At 47.0% G+C, this 23,053-nt stretch overlaps 1 protein-coding gene across 3 annotated transcripts in view; it reads right to left on the reverse strand.

Moving 5' to 3' along the window:
• Positions 1-23,053, reverse strand: part of REEP1 (receptor accessory protein 1) — a 114,903-nt gene that overhangs the window by 42,786 nt on the left and 49,064 nt on the right. For all 3 annotated transcript variants that reach the window (XM_068564380.1, XM_068564379.1, XM_068564378.1), the window contains exons 2-3: positions 19,104-19,176; positions 7,308-7,384 (exon numbers count right to left, since the gene is read on the reverse strand). In XM_068564380.1, the coding sequence (XP_068420481.1) occupies positions 7,308-7,384; positions 19,104-19,176 (150 nt within the window). The remainder of the gene's footprint in view (positions 1-7,307; positions 7,385-19,103; positions 19,177-23,053) is intronic.

Here is a 23,053-nt window from a genome sequence, read left to right on the forward strand (position 1 = left end):
AATTTATTTATTTTTGGCTGTGTTGGGTCTTCATTTCTGTGCGAGGGCTTTCTCCAGTTGTGGCAAGTGGGGGCCACTCTTCATCGCAGTGCGCGGGCCTCTCACTATCGCAGCCTCTCTTGTTGCGGAGCACAGGCTCCAGACGCGCAGGCTCAGTAGTTGTGGCTCACAGGCCTAGTTGCTCCGCAGCATGCGGGATCTTCCCAGACCAGGGCTCGAACCCATGTCACCTGCATTAGCAGGCAGACCCTCAACCACTGCGCCACCAGGGGAGCCCCTAGTCACTCTTCTTAATGGCTGTGTATGGGGGCATGAGCATCTACCCAGACCCCCATGAATGGATATTTACAAAGGTTACAATCTTTGGCTACTACAACAGAGCTGCAGTGAATCTCCTGGAGCATGCTTCTTTACGTACCTATGCTAACGTGCCTTTAGGAAAATGCCCAGAAGTGGAATTTCTGCGGGCATCTGATTTACAGATAGAGGTTGTACTTCTGTGCAAACATAGGTACAAGAGTTTGATTCCCCACAGTCACATCCCCACAGTGTAGGACCAACCCTAAGAGCCTGCCCCAGGCTGGGCGGGGGTGTGGGGGGGTGAACATTAGATCCTGAGCAATCCTTCTGGGCTGCCAGAGACCCTTTATTCTCTGGCCAGCCTGCTACTGAAACTCCTGTTCTTCAGGATCTTTCCCAGGTGCCCCATCCATGCTGACGCAGCCTTTGAAAACCTTCCTGCCTCCTAACCTTCTGGCTTCACCTCCCAAACCTTCTCTTGTCAGGCGGGCAAAGCATCTCCAATGACCAATTGGGGTAGCAGACTTCACTTGGTGGTCCCCTGGCATCTCTAGACCAGGACACAGAGGGCTCCTCTGTATTCCCCTGTCCACTTTGGGTGATGGGGCTTCCTTTGAAGCGAAATCAACCAGTTGTAGAAGAATCACAATGGAATGGGTTTGTTCCTTGGGCAGAAAGCCGACATGAATATCCAGAGAAGAAAAAAGGAAGAGGTTACAGCCTGCTAATTCTCAACCTTTCCAGGACTTTGGTTAAAAGTAGGCTCCTTTAGAGTCTTTTCTTAGTAGCAAAACTCGAATCTCAAGACTGCCTCCTACTGTTAGCAATCACTACGTTTTCTTTCAATTTCTCTCCTCAAGCTTTTTTCCTGCCCCGGTTTCTACTCAAAGATAACCACTAGCTTATTGATTGATTCATTCAATTGAATGAATTGGGAAAATTCTATTGAAAAGCTGTGAGGTGAAAGGTCTGTGCTGAGCAGTTCAGGGAAGCCAAAGGGAAAGGTCTGTGCTAAGCAGTTCAGGGAAACCAAAGCTAGGTTAGGCATGTCCTCGCCCTTAGGGGTTTATCACCTAGCAGGAGAGCGGAAACCAACAGGTGACCCCATAATGTGCAATGTGGTACGGAACAATGTCTTAGTGAGGATCAAGAGCCTTGCTTCTCTCCAAATCTCCATCCACCACTCACAAACATCCACTTCATAATTCTTACTGTGTACCTGGCATCAGCTCAACCTTGGTAGGCCCAAAGCAAATCTCTCAGAAGTCTCTACACATTACTCTCTGGTGGGTGAGGGCCCTCTCCCCTTTGCAGATTCAAGTGAGGAAATGACCTTAGGACTGAGTGGGCCTCAAGTTTTAGTCTAAGTTGCCAGTGACTGTCGGTAAGGCATGCGGGCCACCTGAGAAGGTCCCTGGGGATGCCAGCTGCCCTGTGGTATCAAAAGAAGCTGAGAGCTCCTGCTGAAATCTAAAGCCTCACGCCACAGAACATAAGTGGGAAAACTCCCTACCTCTCTAGTGTGGAACGAGATATCCTGGGTAGGAGTAAAGGCTGTGTATCTTAGCCAGGACAGGAAAGGAAGACGGGAAGAGCGTGGACGGAGGGAGGCTAGACAGACAGACAGACAGACAGACACACACACACACACACACACACACACACTACAGCGGAAAAAAGAATCCTGCCCCTAAGCCACCAACATAGAAGAATAGAAGACAAGAAGAGGCACCTACTTCACAGCAGAAGAAAAGTATGAGATGGGAGGAGAGAGAGATGTACTCCACACCTGTGCCTCACTGGGACTGGCAACGCCCCAAGGTGAGCTTCCTTCCCAGAAGGCTGCTTAGAGGTGCTGACTCTCACTAAACCACCTAGCACCCACATGAAATTGCACACAGTAGGTTCTACAAATATATGGAGATGGTGGAGACACCTCCTCGACCAGCCTCCCTGGGAGGTGCCTCCCCTCCCCTGGTCCTAGACATATTCAAGCAGGTCCCCAGCGGCCTTGTTTGTACTACGTGACCTCTAGGTCACAGCTGACCTAAGCTGGGCCAATCAGATCGTCCACCCTTGGAGAGTGACATTTGGAACTGGGAGACCCTCAGCATGGGCATAACCAGTGCTGAGGGGAGTGACGGGCAGCTGAGGGACAGAAAGTCCCTGAGCTTCAGAGCTGGGGTCCCCGAGGTGGCCGGCTTCTCTCCTTCCAGTTCTTAGTTGTTCAGCTTTCCTTCCATTCCATGATTTACTCCAGGATCTACCAACAAAGTCTCACTGTTTTCTCTTCTTTTCCTTAAGTTAATTAGAGGTGGTCTCTGTTGCTTGCTCGAATGGATCCGGGGCCTCAATAACCCGTGGCCCATGGGCCAAATCCATGGTGACAACCTACGTTAGTAAATAAAGTTTTACTGGAATACAGCCATGCCCACTCATTTACATACTGTCTACGGCTGCTTTCGTGCTACAATGGTAGAGTTGAGCACTTGTGAGAAAGACCGTATGGCTCTCAAAACCTAAACTATTTCCTATCTGGACCTCTACAGAAAGAGTTTGCTGATGCCTGGGTTAAAAGTCTCAGCCTCCCACCTCAAGACCCAGTGTTTCGAACGCTGAAGTGCACGTTATATCTACTGCCTCTGGAATCATCACACCAGGACCAGGCTCTTGCCATGCATCACAAGAGCCTCCAGGTTGGGCTACTCAGATTCTGTGTTTCCCAGAGGCCTTGGGGTATCTTGACTCTACCAACACAATCACCACCAACCAAGTCAACTCCCAGCCATTGTAACGCCATCCCAGCCTTCATTCAAGAAGTGAAGGACCCTGCACATTCCGTAAGGATAAGCCCTTGAACTGCCCTGACCTTGAGGACGTGTTTGAGGAGAAAAGGCCAGATGCAACCATCACATCCAAGGCATACGCAGAGCACTGGGGTGCATGGGGCAGGTGTAGTCTCTCTATCCTCCCAATGTAACACCTTCACACTTGAAGGGGTAAGGGTTTTCGAAGAGGGTTGGGCAAGTGATGAAACTGTCAAAAACACATACAATTAATGTGTATAGAAAATTTCTGGAAGAAAACACAACTAACTTTTTTTTTTTGGCCTTGCGGCTTGCGAGATCTTAGTTCCCTGACCAGGGATTGAACCCACGCCCTCAGCAGTGAGAGCGCAGAGCCCAAACTACTGGAGCACCAGGGAATTCCCAAAACACAACTAAGTTTTTAAAATGTATTTATTTTTGGCTGCATTGGGTCATCGTCACCGCGCACAGGCTTTCTCTAGCTGTGGCGAGCGGGGGCTACTCTTTGTTGTGGTGCGCGGGCTTCTCATTGCGGTGGCTTCTCTTGTTGCGAAGCACGGGCTCTAGGCACGCGGGCTCAGTAGTTGTGGCTCACAGGCTCTAGAGCACAGGCTCAGAAGTTGTAGTGCACAAGCTTAGTTGCTCCACGGCATGTGGGATCTTCCCAGACCAGGGATCGAACCCCTGTCCCCTCCAGTGGCAGGTGGATTCTTAACCACTGCGCCACCCAGGAAGTCCCGAAAACACAACTAACTTTTAACAGTGGTACTTCTGGGGAGGGAGCTGAGGGCCTGCGGGAGGAGGGACTTACTTTTTAGTGTATTGTTTCAACTTTATTTTGTCATGTGTATGTAGTATTTTATAGTTTTTAAAAAATTAAATGAAATCACTTACACAAATTGTGAAAAAAGCCACCATCCTATCTCTTCTGTGACCATACACAATTGCTGTCTTCATCTACATAGAAAGTTTTTAAAAGTTACCAATGAAGAGGGAACTGCCCTGGTGGAGGGGTGGAGAGAGCAGGATGGGGATGAGTGAAGAGTGAGGGGAAGAGTATACACGTGAGGGGTGATCTCCAGTCCTGGAAGTAAACAAAAGTTAAAGATGCTTCTAGGAAGCCAGAAGGTGCAGGACTACCCCGCCCCCCTTTCAATTATAAACAGAGCTTAGAGCAGCTGAGTTGGTGTCCATTCCCTGAAAGGGAAAGAGGGCCCTGTGTCTGATGGGTCTATCCCATGCCCATTCTCAGGGTGAGAGGGAGGATGGAGAGGAAGGACTCTCTTAGAAGGAGACCATGATCTGTAATACCTGGAGGTTGGCAGGAAAAGAGAAAGCAGGCTGAGGGCGTGTCCAGGCTGTGAGCTGAGGCAGGCAGGAAAGGGCCCCAACGAACCACTCGCTGCAGAAGCAGAGCCCACGGTGCCAGGAGAGAGGCAAGGGACCCTCACTTTCCACCCACAAACTGCCTGGACAGCGCCAGTTCAGAGGGACCAACGAGGGACCAGATGAGGCCTCCACATGGGTCAGGAAGAGAGGGGGGATTCTACCCATACCTGTACACATGCTCCAAATACCCTAGTTGTCAGATGCCTTCCTGTGGCATGCAGCACATGACCTTGATCCTATGGTCTTCCTCCCCACGTTACCCACAAATATGTTACCTTATGTAGCAAAGGGATTCTACAGATGTAATTAGGGTAATTAATCAGCTGATTTTAAGATAGGGAGATTATACTTGATTACTGAGGTGGGTCTAATCTAATTATCTGAGACTTTAAAAGCAAATGCAGAGATCTTTCTCTGGCTGGTAACAGAAGAAGATGGAGATGACACGCCATTGTCGGCCTGAAGATGACAGGGTGGCACACGTCAAGGAAATGGGGACCTCAGTCCTACAGCCACAAGGAACTGAATTCTGCCAACAACCTGAATGAGCCTGGAAGTGGAATCTCCCCAGAGCCTCCAGATAAGAGCCTAGGCTGACCCACACCCTGGTTTTGGCCTTGTGAGCTCCTCACCAGAGTTCTCAGTTGACTACACCTGGACTTCTAACTCACAGAAACTGTGAAATAATAAATTTGTATTGTTTTAAGCTGCTAAGTTTGTGGTAATCTGTTACTGCAGCAACAGAAAAGTAATACACTGGGACTTCCCTGGTGGTCCAGTGGTTAAGAATCCACCTTCCAATGCAGGGGACGTGGGTTCGATCCCTGGTCGGGGAATTAAGATCCCACATGCCGAGGGGCAACTAAGCCCACGCGCCACAACTACTGAGCCCACGCATCACAAACTACAGAACCCACACACCACAACTAGAGAGAAGCCCACACGCCGCAGCGAAAGATCCCACATGCCGCAGTGAAGATCCTGCAACCAAGACCTGACGCAGCCAAAAATAAATAAATAAACAAAAATTCAATTAAAAAAAAAAGTCATACATCTCCCAAAATCAAAATCAAATCAATCCCAGAGACAGTTGTTGAGCACTTACTAGGCACGAGACTAAAATTCCAGGGCCATGGGTAAAACATATTCCAGCTACCCCAGGGAACAGCATATCCATCATCAGGCAGGATTTCCACCCAGGAAAGAGCAGCAAGGCTGAAATGCCAGAATCCCCCGGGAAAGAGCTCATGAGACTAACGCTCTCTCCGCTTTGTTCGTGATAAGGGAAAGGAGGACAGCAGGAGGCCACCTGGCACCAGACAGAAGGAGGGCATCATTAAGAAGGCTGCACGACATGAAGTGCTGGCCACGCTCTTTAATCGACTATACAATCCTCACTGGGTCTGGCCTGTTCTCCTCATCTCTGCAGGACAGACAGGAACCTCCCCACTGTAGCTCTGCACAAAATGAGGTCCACCTCCTAGTGCCAGCCTCTGAGGTCTGGGGAAGACAAAAAAATGGCTCAGCAGAGTTCCGTCTCGAGTCCTGGAGACTCAGCCCCGTCTTCAGTCTGTTGTTTATCTGGGCACAGGACAGGGCAGAATGGCACAAGCATATTGAATTAGGTAATCCAGATTCCTTCCTTCCAGCTTAAGGCCATAATAGCTGAGACATCTATCTCTCCCAGTAGAGATGAAAGCCAGGCTCCTTCAGGGGAAAAACTACACACTGAGGTCATTAAGGCCACTGACCCAAGACAGGATTCAGTGAAGTAGTGTTCAGAGAAGTGGATGTCTTTGATCTAGGACATCCCAGAGGGTAAGTCCAGGCTAATCTTTTTTGGGGTAAGAACTTTTTCTTTTCCCAAAATGGAAATATCTTTATTATTTTCCCTGATGAAACCTGATCATGGTAAAACATTCATACAACACAGCAAATGTGAAACTGACCCCATGATCCCAAGTTGCAGAAATAACCTTTGCTAACCGACAAGTATTTTCCACACTATTTTTAGTACACATTCACATGTGCACAAACTCAGACCCTTTAGATACAAACAGGATACTGTATATTATTCACAGCCTCTTTCAGCTAAGACACAATATATGAATACAAACACCTAGCTTATGACTTTCACTTGGTCCATTGCTGTAATAGCTGCATTGTTCATGAGAGAGAAAAAGCTGTCCATCGAAAGGGGACTGATTAAATAAATTATGATCCATCTATACCATGAAATTCTATGTGGCCTTTAAAAAAGTAGGTAGATCTATTTATGCTTATGTCAAAGTATTTCAAAAATAAATTTAAGAAACAAAGAGAGAACTGTTAGGTATACTACGGTACTATTGTTTTAAAAAAAGGAAAAGAAGTATGTGTATATGTGTGTACGTATACACACACATACATTTTTTACAAGTATATACAATTGTGAAAAGCAGTAATGGTGAGAGTGAATGGTGTAGGGGAGAAACTTAGTTCTATTGCACACTTTTGTGTACTGTTTTTCTCCTTTTTATTTTTTTTAACATATGAATGCTTCTTTACCAACTCCATTAATTGAGGAATTGTGTTTATCTTGCCCATCATTATATCATTGTAAGAACGATACCTGCTCTTATATGGTCATTCAATAAATATTTACTTGAAGAACAATTTTACAGACTAATTGATTTGAAATGTTCTAGTTAGCATTCCTGCACCTGCTTCTCTGTGCTGATAAGGTTTGAGACTGCTTTCAGACCTTCCCACCTCTCTCCCGACACTTGGCAACATCTTTCCTGGAAAAGTCCCAATTCCTGGAGTACTTACCAACAAAGGAAGATGTCGGTGAATGTCTCTGCTGTGGTGAAAAGCGCAAATATAATCCAGTACATCATCCATTTGACCTGTTGAAAGAGAAAGCAACAAAGCTAGCAGAAAAGGTCAAGGACGAATGGCTGCCAGCTTGAAGAGAACAGGCCCCGACAGTGGATGCTGAGCTGTGTCCAGGCAGAGTGGCCTGCATTGGTAACCCCTTTTCCTGTCTTTCCCCAGGTTGGTCCAGTTCTACTCCAGACCTTGGGGCTGGGGGCAAACAGGCTGTTTCCACAACTGACCCAGGCTCAAGCTCTAAGTAGACTTTAGGTGGCCTTCAATAGCCCTCAGGTGAGCCAGGGAGACCTGAAGACCAGCAGTGACTCAGGTTTCAGTCAGGTCATTTGCCCAGGACTAACACCAGGTGAATAAAGTTTTCAAGCCTCCACAGAGACACACCCTGGAATAAACTTTAACCTGGCCAGACTCTCTGATATGGAATGATGGTAATCCTCACTGGTCATTTAAAAACCCTTCCAGGGACTTCCCTGGCGGTCCAGTGGTTAGGACTCCATGCTTCTACTGCAGTGGGCGTGGGTTCAATCCCTGGTCAGGGAACTAAGATCCCGCATGCCATGGTGTGGCAAAAAAACAAAAACAAAAACAAACAAAAAAACCCTTCCATGTGGGAAAGCCCCATAGTCCCTCCCAGAAACTGGATCTTTTCTTTTAATCTCCCCCATGTGACCATCCTTTTCCATTTCTACTGTCTCTCTTCCCCAACTGAGGCCTTGGTCCCCTCTCTCCTGAACTACTGCAGGGGTCTCCTGACTGCTTCCCTGTCTCTTGGCTTTTCCCTCACCAATCCATTCTACAAACTATCCCCATACTAATCTCCCCAAAAGCATGAACTCAACCTATTAATCCTCCATTTAAAATCTTCTAGCCTGCAGCATAAAGTCCAAATTCCTTGGTCTGCTCCTTCTGGCTTTTGGAAATGGTGGGGTAATTTGTATTGGACTAATCCTCTTGCCAATAACAATAATAAACTCTGAACAAAATATTTCATTTTATTGACTGATTGATTGATTGCCTGCCGCTCCACGCCACACGGCTTATAGGATCTTACTTTCCCGACCAGGGGTCGAACCCGCACCCTCAGCAGTGAAAGTGCAGAGTCCTAACCACTGGGTCGCCAGGGAATTCCCTGAATAAAATATTTTAAAACAACTGTTTGAAGGCTAGAAAAGCTATCAGAAGCTGGCAGAAACTGGAAAGGATCCAACTCTTGAAATAAGGGGACCACACCAGAATAAATCCATGTTGATGCAGTTAAGGAAACTCCCTAGCTGGCAAATCATGGGGCAGATAAAACTCCAGAAGAAACCCATAGTCTTATTTGCCTGAGGAAGTGGAAAATAGAGTTTGAGACTGCCAATGATGCTGGAAACTGAAAAGGAAAAATCCCCAGTAAGAGGGAAGCCATAAGGGGGTAGGCCCCCAAATCCACATATAAATTCCTTTCAGTTTCTTGGCTGGCTCCTGAATTGCACAGAATCAGGAAATATTCCAAGGTGACTGAGTAAAATACAGCTGGAAAACTGAGAGTTGAGCAGAGATACAGTTTCTGCCCACTGGAGGAGAAATAGAGCTTGGAGTTCAAGTTCTGCCAAATTAGAGGAGCTTGGTAAACATTTGGGAATTTCCAGTGAAACACCTAAAAGGCCATACCTTAGGAATAAAAATTATACCCTAGGACTAAGAGATTAGCTCTAGGACTAAGAGAAAAACTGAAATACACCTGCCCCAATAAAACGTAAAACCTAGCTGCCATAAGGTCAAGATGATCTGTCAGAATTTAACTGCCTGTGAGAACAAAAATTAACGTTCTTCACAAGAAGGCAATGCAGATCTAGAGTTCCTATGATGTATTATACATAACAGTCCAATAAACAAGAAAAGCTATATATATGAAGAAACAGGAAAACATACTTCATGGTTAAGAGAAAAACTGGTCAATAGAAACAGATCCATATTTGACCTAGATTTTATAATTAGCAAAGACTTTAAAAAGTATAAATGTGTGTTGAGACAACTAGATATTCACATGTGAAAGAATGAAGATGGACTTCTACTTCACACCATATACAAAAAATGAACTTAAAATGGATTAGAGACCTAAATGTAAGAACTCTTACAAGAAAACACAGGAGTAAATTTTTGTGACCTTGGATTAAACAATGTTTTCTTAGATGTGACATCAAAAACACAAGCCATGAAGGAAGAAAACAGATAAATTAGACTTTGTCAAAATTTAAAACTTTTGTACTTCAAAGGATACCATTAAGAAAGTGAAAAGACAACCCACAAAATGGGAAAAAATATTTGCAAATCAATATCTGATATAGTATTTGTGTCCAAATAATAAAGAACTCATACAACTCAATAATAAGACAAAACCCAACTTAAAATGTGCCAAGGGCCCATATCTTTTAGAAAATGAATCAATAATTAATAAATCCAATACCCATTTATGATAAATGGTACAGATACTTTGAAAGTACCTGTTTATTCTGATGTTTTTCTTCCTACATTGTAAGTTCCCTGAGAGTAGAGACCAGTTCTTCTTGCACATCATTATATCTTTTGTACCCAAAACAGTTCTTGGCACATAGTAGGTTCTAGGTGAATATGTTTTAAATGCCTGGATTAGAATGTTGGGTGTTGTGAATGGAAAAGAAAGAACGGTCTCAAAAAGGTTGAGATGGAATATACTTTGGAAAATACTGGTCTAGGTGGCTTTTTGAGAAAACAAAACTAGATAGCTTGCAAAGCAACATATGCTCCCCATGAGATGGATGGCTAGGTATACACGGGATGAAAGGGTCCTGGTGAAGCCAGGGCATGAGTGACTGATAGTTATGGAGCCTCTCACACTAGCAAGAAAGTAAAGAAAGAGTCAATTTAGGGAGAAGAAGCTAAGCTCCATGAGGCAGAGGACAGTCTGAGGGTCCCGGAGGACATCCAAGAAGAATGCCCAACAGGTCTCTGGAAAGGCAAAACTACATTTCAGGATGGGGGTTGGGGCTGAAGACAAAGGTAAGGGAGCCAAGGCAGAGAGGAGGCTGGAAGTGTTAGCCTAAAAGAAGTTTCCATCATGTACTCCTCCACGTTAAAACACTTTCATGCAGAAGGAAGGGTCTGAGAATGACTCACTGAGCTTAACAAGGTAAATGAAATACTGGTGACTCATTCATGGAAACCATAAATAAATTACCTGGAAATGGTTTTCCCCACTAGGCCTCAGAGAAACCAAATGTAAGTTATTTTTCCAAGATTTGAAATAGAACTTGCCAGGTTTGAGGGATTCTACCCAAAATTCCCTGCAAGATGAGGGGGAGCTTGGGTGGGCCGGCATACAAAAAAGAGACAGAAAGTTATTGCTGATTTGCGAGGTTATCACTGGGGGCAACTCTGGAGGGGACAGTTGACAGCATAACTGGGAACTCCCTCTGGACTGGTCAAGCACAGGAATGAGAAGACAGGAGAGCAGTGGTAACCCTAGGCCATAATAAAGGGTGGGAAGCAGAGCTTGTTGACCTTCCATGAGCCACAGAGGCGGGCTGAGACCCCACAGCCCATGAGACCCTGCTCCCAGGGCTCCTGGGAGCCTGCAAAAGGCCTCCCCCATGAGTCATGGAGACAGCAAACTCAGCCACCTCTTAGCCTCGCCTCACCTTTAGCCTCCCCGACGCAGTCACACTAATATTTCTTGAGCCTCTCACACTCCCTCCTGCATCCGGGCCCTGCTTCAGCCTCACGGGGAATTCCCTATGCCAAATGACTGAGGAAGGACAAATGTGAGCCTGGTTGACAGATGAGTCTGCACCATCTGCTGGCACGAGCTCACAGTGGACAACTGTATAGTCAGGGGTGACCTGGAGAGAGTGGGGAAGGAAATTCCCTGCAGGCAGAACTTTGAGCAGCACAGTCAGCCTGGAAGGAGAAATGTCCTGAGCTAATACATTTATACTGTCACCAGGTTTATTAACTGTATTTTCTTATTTTCTGTAGTCTTGATGCTGTGACATCTGGGGTCCTGCTGACTGGAGAGAGACTGCCCCCTCTAGGACTAGCTAATTCTTGAGACATTCTTGCCCCAGAGCAAACATGCAAACTGACCAATCCAGGATCCATACTCCAAACTACCTCCTTTATGGAGCTCTCGTAGGTTGAGCCAATACTTCCCAGCCCTAATCATCCCAGGACCTGGTACCAGATAACTAGAGGCAGCCCCCACACTCCAGAGCCTGCTGAAATTATTCCAACTAGCCAGTTCTAAGCTTGCTTACTCTGCCTTGCCTTGCCTTTCCCACAGAAACCATGATAAAGGTCATTGCCCACATTTTCCCCTCACTTTCCCTCTAACTCCTCACTGACCCTGGTGCTTCTCCATGTGGCCCTGCATGGTGTGCTGTGCCTCCTACTTCCAGGGAACTGTGAGTAAAACCTTCTTCCTCCATGAGCCATTTCTGTGTCTGCATGCCTTACCATACCTGATTAAAACAAATCTGGGATACATTTTAAAACACCAGGTAAGAATTTGGATAGATGATGAGGTACTTGGAAGGGACAAGACTGAGCGATTGGTGTTGAGGTGGTTTGGAAATTATATGAATGGGCCCCCAGAATGCAAATATTTGTGGTTCTTGCTAATGCTCACCAAAAGGTCCTGATGGCAGAGGAGGCTCTTGGTAATCAGGTGGATGAGATGACCAGCCCTATGGATGTCTATGAGCCTTTTACCTCAGCATGATATTGCATGTTCAATGGGCTCATGGACCAGTGGTCATGTAGACAGAGGGAACACATGGACTCAGTAATGTTCATCCCTCTCACCAAGGGCGACCTGGCCATGACCCTGCTCAGACACCAAGTTGCCAGCAGTAGTGACTACGTATCTCTAGGACAGTACCATATCTTAAGGCACCAGCCAGCATCCTGGGAGCGGGCTCATCATAACAAGCCCCTTCCTTCATAGAAAGGGCAGCATAGACTCTTTTCTGGAATATTCATTTAGTGGGTATGTGGACTTGCTTTTCCCACTGCCATGTTTCTGGCAGCCATAGAGCAAGCTGTGGACTCAGTGAGTGCCCTTTTCATTTTGATGTATCCCAACATTGCTTCTGACCAAGGGCTCTCTTTTACAGCAAAAGAAATATGACAATAGGCTGATGTTTTGGGGAATCACTGATCTAATCATGTACCCCAATGCCCTGAGGCAGCTGGCCTTATACAATGCTACAAGAGCTTTGGAGAGTTCCAGAAAAGAACCAGGTGGGAGTCAGCATTCTGTGAGGTGATATGCTGCCCTAGAGAATGCAGTTTCCTCTCTGAACTAGTGACCAACACAAGGTACTGCATCTTAGCCAGAATCTAAAGGTTCAGGGGCCAAGGAAATGAGGGTGGTGTTTCTTATGATTAAGCCTAATGCTAGCTCCTTTTAACTCAAAGTGTGGTTCATGGGCTGGCACCACTGGAAACTCCTAGGAGCTTGTAGAATCTCAGACCCTACTCCAGAGCTAATGGATCAGAACCTGCATTTTAATAAAACTCTCTATTTATTCATATGCATGTTAAAGTTTGAGAATCACTGGTCTAACCCACTCACAACACTTCTGCTTCTCATCCTCAAACCTCTGAGCTCTGCTTTTTAATAACTTTAGTACTCGAAAGATGGATGCTTCCATGAGGGATATAAAATGGTTCTGATGAAGTGGAAGCAGAGACTAGAAGGTCACCTGGCCATTTCAAGACCACCATGCCACTAGGAAATAGATAATAAAGGGACTTATGGGCTTTCATGGGGTGACTGATCCTGCTTATCAAGGGGAACTGGAGTTGCTACTACACAATGTGGCAGGAAGGAGGGTGGATGGAATTTAAGGATCCTCTAGGGGATCCCCTAGTATTGTCTTATTTAGAGGTAAAGTCAATGGATCACTACTACAACCCTACAGAGGTAAGACTACTAAGGCCTCAGATTCCTCAGGAATGAAGATTTAGGCCACACGCCTGGAGAAGAAACCACACTGAAGGCACCGGGGAGCACTGGATGGATGGTGGAAGAGGGAAGTAATAGGAAACGTTGCGAAAGACTTTGGAATGGGTGTCCCGTGGAATGCTAGGTGCTGTCCAGAGCAGCCTTCCGAGTTATCTTAATTCTGCAGGTGTCTTGTTTTACAATGTCTTTGAGCTATTTCGCAACTTTGTAAGTTTCAGAAAACTGATTACAATGCAAATAATTTAGTCTATAGATGTGCCAAAGAATTTTGTCCAATGGAGGTACAATTGGGTCCAATGGCCCTACTTCCCAAGAAATCAGTTGAATATCTATGAACAAATTCATTTAGTCATTCCTCAATGCTTCTATATATCTGTTCTTTGGAGTCTCCTCTGAACTGTTTTTTAACACCTTACTGGTTCTCTCATTACTTAATGAGTTAAGTAAAATTTTCAACATGTGTTAATTTTATATTTGTACAAGAATCATTATTTTACCCTTTTAAAAATCATCTTTTAACAAAAGACATAAATACCAACTATGAACTCATGACCACTTGCCTAAATAAGGACTGTGCCTTCTATCCATTTTCTTCCTTTCTGTGTTATGTATAGATTTAAATATTTTAACTAATTTTATTTTTATTTATTCTCCTTCTCCCCCTAATATAGTATATAGGGTGTATCAGTGATGGTTCACTTGACAATTTAATTTTTAGAGTGTTGAATATAAGGTTAGATCCTGTCAGAGCCGGAGGATACTGGATCTGGAGCTGGACTCAGATGAAGAATTGGATTTAGCAAGCATCAGTAAATGAGTGGCAGAGAATTCTTGTTGGAAGGTTTCTTTTCTTTTTCTTTTTGGCTGAGTTGGGTCTTCGTTGCTGCACGCGTGCTTGCACTAGTTGCGGCAAGTGGGAGCTACTCTTCGTTGCGGTGCGCGGGCTTCTCATTGCGGTGGCTTCTCTTGTTGCGGAGCATGGGCTCTAGGCGCGTTGGCTTCAGTAGTTGTGGCTCACGGGCTCTAGAGCACAGGCTCAGTAGTTGTGGCGCACGGGCTTAGTTGCTCTGGGGCATGTGGGATCTTCCCGGACCAGGGCTCGAACCCGTGTCCCTTGCATTGGCAGGCGGATTCTTAACCACTGTGCCACCAGGGAAGTCCCTGGAAGGTTTTTTGTTTGTTTGTTTGTTTGTTTTAAATATTTATTTATTTATTTATGGCTGTGTTGGGTCTTCGTTTCTGTGCGAGGGCTTTCTCTAGTTGTGGCAAGTGGGGACCACTCTTCATCGCAGTGCGCGGGCCTCTCACTATCGCGGCCTCTCTTGTTGCGGAGCACAGGCTCCAGTTGCGCAGGCTCAGTAATTGTGGCTCACGGGCCCAGCTGCTCCGCGGCATGTGGGCTCTTCCCAGACCAGGGCTCGGACCCGTGTCCCCTGCATTGGCAGGCGGATTCTCAACCACTGCGCCACCAGGGAAGCCCTGGAAGGTTTTTTTTAAAAGCCAAAACCTGGGTAAAAAAGTGGATGTGGATGTTGTGCAGCCCAAGAAGTAACTGTAATATAGATCATTATACTATATATTTTCATATATATAATATACAGGCATACCTCGTTTTACTGCGCTTTTTTTAATGCACTTTGCAGATATTGTGGTGTTTTTTTTTTTTTTTTTTTACAAATTGAAGGTTTATGGTTAAGCAAGTCTATTGGTGCCATTTTCCCCAAAGCATTATCTTTTTTTTTCCCCCCCACCAAGCATCATCTTTTAATAAAGGTGTGTATCATGTTTGTTTAGACATAATGCTACTGCACAATAGACTACAGCATAATGTAAAGACAACTTTTATATGCAGTAGGAAACCAAAAAGTTTGTGTGACTCACTTTTTGGTGATATTCATTTTATTGTTGTGGTCTGAAACCAAACGTGCAGTATCTCTGAGGGTGAGGTGTGTGTGTGTGTGTGTGTGTGTGTGTGTGTGTGTGTGTGTGTGTGTGTGTGTGTGCGCGTGTGTGTATGTATTTTTTTTAAACTACCAGCATCCAAAGCCTTCTCATTTGGAGGGCGTCTCCCAGCATGCAGGTCTTTATGGGAGGCAAGGCCTATTATCCAGGCTTGGAAAAATCAAATGCCCCTATCCAGGGTTTTGAATCTTCATGAAATGTTCCAAAGCCATGGGCAGCTGGCAGCCAGTTCCATGGTGGTGACCTGGGCAGCAGCTTCCTAACCAGACCCTTCCTGAGGTATAAGCTTGGCTGTCACCCAGCCTTCTCAGATCTTCCCCAATTTCTGAGTATCTTTCCCCAGGCTTCTAGTTAATCCTACGAAGTCCCATAAATTCCTTTCTGTATAAGTTTTTGTCTCAAAACCTTGACTAGTGCAGTAAGTTTGGAAAGACATAAAAAGCTATGAACGTCAAGAGCGGTGTTTCTCAAATTGAGGATCTTGTTAAAAATGCCGATTTTTCTTCAGGAGGTCTGGGTAGGGCTTGAAACTCTGCATTTCTAACTAGCTCCTGGGTGATGTCGATAACACCAGTCCACAGACCACACTTTGGGTGTTGAGAACAACAGCACTGAACGTGGGACTTCCCTGGTGGTCCAGTGGTAAAGAATCCGCCTTCCAATGCAGGGGATGCGGGTTCGATCCCTGGTCAGAGAACTAAGATCCCACATGCTGAAGGGCAACTAAGCCCGTGTGCCACAACTACTGAGCCTGCACACCTCAACTAGAGAGCCCATGTGCCACAAACTACAGAGCCCATGTGCTCTGGAGCCCTCGCGCCACAACTAGAGAGAAGCCCGCCCACCGCAACAAAAAAAATCCCACGTGCCGCAACTAAGACCCAACACAGCCAAAAAAATAAAGAAAATAAAGAAATATTAAAAAAAAAAAAAGAAGCATTGAGTGCTTGTAGAGAAGTGGCTGGAAAGTAGGGAGAGCAAGATCAAGAAGGTTCAACACTGTCTAATGGAGTTTGGACTTCATCCTGCAGGTAATAAGCAGCCATGAAAGGATCCAGGGGGAGTAAAATGAATAGATTTCCATTTTTCAAAGGCTTGTAGAAGTGATGTAGACAACAGAGCATGAGATGAGGTACAGGAGGTGGAGGAACCAGTTAGCGGTATGGCAGGCAGAATAACAGCCCCTGCCCCCAAAACGTCCTCGTCCTAATCCCCAGAACCTGTGAGTATATTACATTATAAGACAAATGGGACTTTGCAGTCATTAAGTTAAGGACTTTCAGATGGGAAGATTATCCTGGATTATCCAGGCAGACCCAATGTATTCACATGATCCTTACAAGTGGAGAACCTTTCCTGGTTGCCGTCAGAGGGAGACAGGATTACGGAAGAACGGTGGGAGACGCAATGCTGCTGGTTCTGAAGATGGAGAAGGAGGCTCGAGCCAAGGAATGCAGGTGGCCTCCAGGAACTGGAAAAGGCAAGGAAATGGACTCTCCCCTACAGCCTCCAAAAGGAGGCTTGATTTCAACCCAGTGAGACCCATCCAACTTCTGACCTCCAGAACTGTGAGATAATACATTTGTGGGTTTTTTTTTTTTTTTTTTTTTTTTGGCTGCACCGTGCAGCTTGTGGGATCTTAGATCCCCGACCAGGGATCGAACCTGTGCCTCCTGCAGTGGAAGCCTGGAGTTCTAACCACTGGACCACCAGGGAAGGCCCTCATTTGTGTTCTTTTAAGCCACTAAATTCATGGTAATTTGTTACCGTGGCAATAAAAAAATCAAATACACGGGGCCACTGTGACATTCCAGGGAATGATGATGAGAGCCTCACTGAAGAGAGAGGTAGCACAGAAGGAGAGACCTGGTTTGAAAGATTATAAAGAGGATAGAGAGGAAGGGTCATAGTCACCACCTGGGCGTCTGGGTGGGGATGGGTGGTGAGGAAGGGACAGGAGTTAAAGGAAGTTTCCAGGTTTCTCTCTTGGACAAATGGGTCTGTTGGTCAAAAGGAGGGAAAGAAGTGAGTGTGAATGCGTGTGGGAGAAAGCATGTGAGCACGCACGCAAGTGTGTGAGTTGAGCGCATGTGAAAAAGCGCAGGAAAAGGAGGCAGGTCTCCCTTAATACCACTGGGCACCTTGCTTCCAGTTCCATTTTTACCAAGAAACTGTCTAATCTTAGCTCTCAAGCTTTCCCTCCTGGGAAAAGCACGTGCTCACCGCCAGCACAAACAGTTGCTCTGCTTGTCAGTTATATTTTTCAGTTTAAATTAATGATTGCCGTTCTAGTCATAAACCAGGCTCCTGTGAGTTTAGATACAGCAAAACAATTCACCAGGGTTTGCTCTCTCCCGGATGAGCGGACAGCGTTGAGTTTCTACCCCTGCAAATCGGAGGATCAGACCTTGAACTGCGGTGACCCCTGCTTTGCTTCCTTTCCTGGCACAGCGTCCCCCGTCCCCAGGCTGGAAGCAGTCAGGGAAAGGGTGACCTGGAGGAGGCTGCCCAGGGCTTTCCCCTGGGCGGAGTCCATTAGGAATCATGAGGTTCTGTGCTTGCAACTTAACAGCTATTTATAGTTCACACTCTGAGATTCCTTCACAGACACATGCTGGGGACCCAGCCTCCACAGGAGAACACGCCCCGTCTGGATCCCCTGCTTCGTAGCAAATGCAAGCCAGGCAAGCAGTTCTAGGAAACTCAGAGAGAGGGTGTAGGCAGCTCTAGTTGAGCTGACCTGGAGGTGGCTGGTTTCATCCGAAAGACATCCTGGGAAAGCTGAGAACTTCCAAACCTGCTTTGAATGATTTCTTTGCCTGTGCCTAACTTGCCAAGTGAGCTCTTCTGAGTAAAAGCAGAGCAAAGACCCTTTGTCCCTCACAACACTAGGCGCTAGGATTGTTGATTTCCACCCACTGCTCAGATAAGGAAACCGAGGCTCTTGGAAGTTAAGATTCTTGTCAAGCATTGTGTCAATCAGACGTCAGAGCCAGGACTTGACTTCAGTCTCTTGATGACAAAATCTATATCTTTCGTACTTCGACCTGGGATACTGTCCTCCCTGGGGAGGGACACTCCTCCCTCCCCAGCCACCCCCCACAGGTCTTCATCAATCAAGGTGTGGTCTGAAGGTTCTCCTGCGCAGAGGTGCCCAGCACATTTAGGGCTGTGACTGGGGCACCCAAATCACCCAACAGTAATACAATCCTCCCACCAGTAAGTACTCCTAATCCCCTGCCCGTGTGTTCAGGCCTCTGCAAGGTGCAGTGGGAAACAGTCATAGGACGATGGTAACTCCTGCCCTCTAAAAGCTTACAAAGCAACAGGGCTTAAACAGTGGGGTGTTCAAATCACAGAACCGGCACGGGGATCAGAATTGCTGGGCAGGGTCTGCTGGACTTTAGGACCTGTGCTCCTGCCCCCAATGCCAGACTGTCTCCCAGTAATGCTGCTTTCCAGTCCAGACAAGGAAACTGAGGTTCAGAGAGATGAAGTCACTCTTCCAAGGCCATAGAGTGGCCTATGGCCACTGGGGGCCTCCTATTCCAGGTGCCATTTCCTCTTGCCAGGCCTCCCCGCTCTGCTCACTTCCACACTCTAGTTCTAAAGAGGAGGTCTAGCCGGGAGAGGACTCCTGGGTCACACTCAGCAGGTCGCCGTACTGCCCTGCTCCCAGTACCCACCAAAGAGGGCATCTGCGCCCCGCCCCTGCACTTCATGCCCAGCTTCCCCCATCTAACCCCATCACCACCACCACCCCGCCCCCCAAAAGTGCTACTTACATATTCTTTAATGTCCTTCGATTTCACAGCCTTGTAGGAAGAATATGCAGGGTAAAGGGTGCCAAATATTAGCCTGGAGGGGAGAGAGAGGGGAAAAAAAGAGAAATGTGATTTTCATTCATCCTATTTGATGGAAAATGTCATCTTCGATGCAAGAAGCATCCTCCAAGCTACAGAAAATGCTGCTGTGAGGCTTGATTAATTTTTCTGAATGCCCTGGCAAATGTCCCATGGCTGGGACATGCTTAGGAACCTCTATGTCCTGTTACAGCTCCACACCCACCTCCTTCAATCTGTCATTTGGCAACACAGCAGGGTGGTTTGAGGTCATGAAGCCAAAAATGGGGCCATCCTCTGGAAAGGCCGAAATTATATCTGGGGAGCAAGATAAGACAGCTAAGGGGACAAACGAGTAGTCTGAAAGGAAGCAAGAAATTTAAGAGAGAGAGGGATGGCCACAGTGCCAAAGACACAGGCAGCTTGGGGAAGCCCACTGGATTCTGTCACAAGCCAGCTCAGAGAGGGGGGGGGGGTCTCCCCAACACCCCCATGCTGTCCCGCCCCCTAAGCAGTATTCTCAGATACCAGGGAGAGTCTTCCTTCCTCTGTGAGCCCTTCCTGACCTCAGCATCCCCTGAAGATGAGGTTCCTCTCCTGTTCTTCACTGCCACTCCCTGGACAGTCCCCTTTCTTAGCCCTTATCCATACCACGTGCAATGGTTTATTCAATGTCTGTCTCTCCCACAAGACTTTTAAGTTCCACAAAGTCGAGGATGGTGTCTATCTCGCTCACGTAACCACACCCCCTGGGCCTGGTAAGTGCTCAGTAAATATATGTTCACTCTGGGAAGTTTCAGAGAGTGGTGAAGCAAAGGCCAGAGCCATCCAGGGGACACTCGTGACCTTGGGACTGAGGTCTCAGCAGCAAGGGGATGCCAGACAGCACTGGTCTGATTCAGCAAAGCCTTGGGCACAACTCCACAGGCGCCAGAGAAATAAACACACTGTCCTTTGGCACAGATGTCCTGCTTATTAGCCACATCTGCCAGGGTGGTGTCTAGCCCCTGCCCTGAGGCAGCGTGTGAGCAGCAGAAGAGACAGGTGGAAAATGCATCTCGACCCAGTGGCCCACGGATCTGCTCCTCCGTGAACCCCAGTGGCCAACAACATCTCCTGAGCGGTCACAGAGGTGGGAAGCATGGGCACCCAGGCAAGGGAGGTCAGTGCTCCGTCCGTCTGCTGGACTTGCATGTGAAGTGGCTGCCAGCATCCCCCCACCTGGTTCCCTTTTGACAGCACAGGAACAGCAAGACGAATTTGCTTTCCAGTCTCTAAAAGCTCTGAAACACAGACATGGAAGGGAGCAGACTCAGTATTTCACTGCCCAGGGGAGGGAGAATGGGATGAAAATGGCAAGCTCTTCTAAATCTATTTTGGAAAACAGAAGTAACAAATGAAGCAGGTCCAAGCCAAAGGGGCTTGGGACTTATGTCCATTCAGACTGAGTCCCCCTGACAAGGCCCTTCTCCTTCCTGGCCTCCCAGACCCCCCTCCCTTAGCTCCGGACCCTAAGGCCAGCAGCTGTCCCCCAGTGAGCCGGGCTCACAAGCTCACAATCTGTGACTTCCTGCTGTCTCGCTCTTCTGCCTGAATTTTAGTGCATGATCTTCCCACAACCCTTTTTTTCCCCCCTGAGAAAGTCTCACTAATCCTTTAAGACCCATCTCAAAAGAGCCACTTCTGTGAGTCTTTGATCACGTGTCCCTCAGAATTTTCTTGACACTTGTTAAGTCTATTACAGTCCTTATGTAGTAGTTTTAATTTAAAAAAAAATTAAAAATAATGATATTAATATCACTGAGTACTCACTAATGCCAGGCACTGCTCTACAGCCTGTATATTCTCTCAATTCTCTCAACGCCCATACGGGATAAGAATTCTTACTACTCCATTTTACAGACTAGGGACTAGGTACTGAGGCCCAAAGAGACACAACAGCCAGGAGCCGAGCTGGGATGTGACCTGGGTAGCCTGACGACAGGCTTACTGTCTTCTCCCAGGGCTGCCTGGGCTGGTTGAGTCAGACCATCCAGGCCTGGGTGATTAGTGGGGTCCCTAGCACCTCACACAGCCCTTGCCCAAGTGGGTGCCGGACAAATGTCTGATGGGTGAATAAATGTCAAACAATTGCAATCTCTCTCCAAGGAACCAGCCCACTTGAGAGATTCACATAACTCTCTCTACAAGGTCAAGAGGAAAGTGGTAGAATTCTTAGAAAGATCTAATGCTGCTTAAGAGCTCAAGGTTGGCTCAAGAGCGGGAAGGGAAGGCTTGAGTGCCATTCTTTTCTTTTTTTTTTTTAATTTTATTTATTTATGTATATATGTATGTATGTATGTATGTATGTGTGTATTGGCTGCGTCGGGTCTTCCTTGCTGCGCGCGGGCTTTCTCTAGTTGTGGCGAGCAGGGGCTACTCCTTATCGTGGTGCGCAGGCTTCTCATTGCGGTGGCTTCTTTTGTTGCGGAGCACGCGCTCTAGGCGCGCAGGCTTCAGTAGTTATGGCATGCGGGCTCAGTAGTTGTGGCTCACGGGCTCTAGAGCGCAGGCTCAGTAGTTGTGGCGCACGGGCTTAGTTGCTCCGTGGCATGTGGGATCTTCCTGGACCAGGGCTCAAACCCGTGTCTCCTGCATTGGCAGGCGGATTCTTAACCACTGCGCCATCAGGGAAGCCCTTGAGTGCCATTCTTTAGAGGGGAGACGGGGCTCTGTGCTAATACACTCCTCCCAGTCTTCTGTGAACAAAGCCTTGCCCGGCGCCTCAGAGCCGCAGAGCTCTGCACCCACCCTCCCTCTGCCCACTGCCATTTACTGCTACCCAGAAGGCCCCTCCCCAACTTACTGCCTCCATCTGTCTGCCTGCTGCATTCCTCCTATCTTTGCCCTAATTCCTCCTACTGCTCCAAATTAGGGGTCTTCAGCCGGGTTGCCTCTCCCACCTCCTCCACAGCTGCAGTGGAGGGACCATGAGCCTCATGTGAATTCTACCCTGTAAGGCAGTGGTTCCCAACTGGGGGTGATTTAGCTGCCTGGGGGACATCTGGGCAACGTCTGGAAAGTGGCTGTCACAGCTGAGAGAAAGCTATTGGTATCTAGTGGGTGGAGACCAGGGACGCTGCTAAACGTGCTACAACATACAGCAGCCCCAGTAAAGCACCATCTAGTCCACAGCATCAGAAGTGCCGAGGCGGAGAAATCCTGGTCTAGGGTGATGTTTCCCGGTCCTTGGGTCCTGGGCCCTTCACCCAACCATCACGGGCAATCTGCCCCAAGAGTTTTTTTCAAAGTGCCCAGAGTCCCAGGCAGACAGCAAATGCAGTCCAAAATGGCAAAGACCATACACCTACCCCATTGGCCAATGTCAGGAAAATGCAACTCTGAAGCTACTTATCAACTTCTGACCGAGGAACAGAGGTATTGCTCACAGGAATTAACGGTTAACTGTGGCACTAGTTATCGTCATCGAGAAGGACTGCCCACCGTTCCCCGGAGCCTGGAGTGACTGCAGGGGAGCAACTGTTGGCCTAGGGCTCAGCTACAAGCTGTGGCACCACCGTCACCAACTGGGGCCAAGACTTTTGTAAACCATGAAACGACAGTATCTTCCACAGTCTTCTCAGGCATCTTAGTGTTGGGCCAACATTTCCCAATGCCAAGTTATCTTGAAAATTAAAAAAAAATCAATACTAGCAATATTTTTTTCTGAAATTAATTTTTAAACGTAAAACAACAGGTCTATTTGTACAGTTGTTCATGTTATGATAAAACAAATTGAATTTAAGAAACGGTACACCATAAGAGCAGAAAGTAAGATCTACCCCAGCTTGGAGAGGTCTCTGTAGTGTAGTGAATAGGGTATGGGGTTTCGAGGTTGTCTGACAGACTGAATT

The sequence above is a fragment of the Eschrichtius robustus genome, chromosome 15 (genome assembly GCF_028021215.1).
Source record: "Eschrichtius robustus isolate mEscRob2 chromosome 15, mEscRob2.pri, whole genome shotgun sequence".
In the NCBI taxonomy this organism is placed as follows: Eukaryota; Metazoa; Chordata; class Mammalia; order Artiodactyla; family Eschrichtiidae; genus Eschrichtius; species Eschrichtius robustus.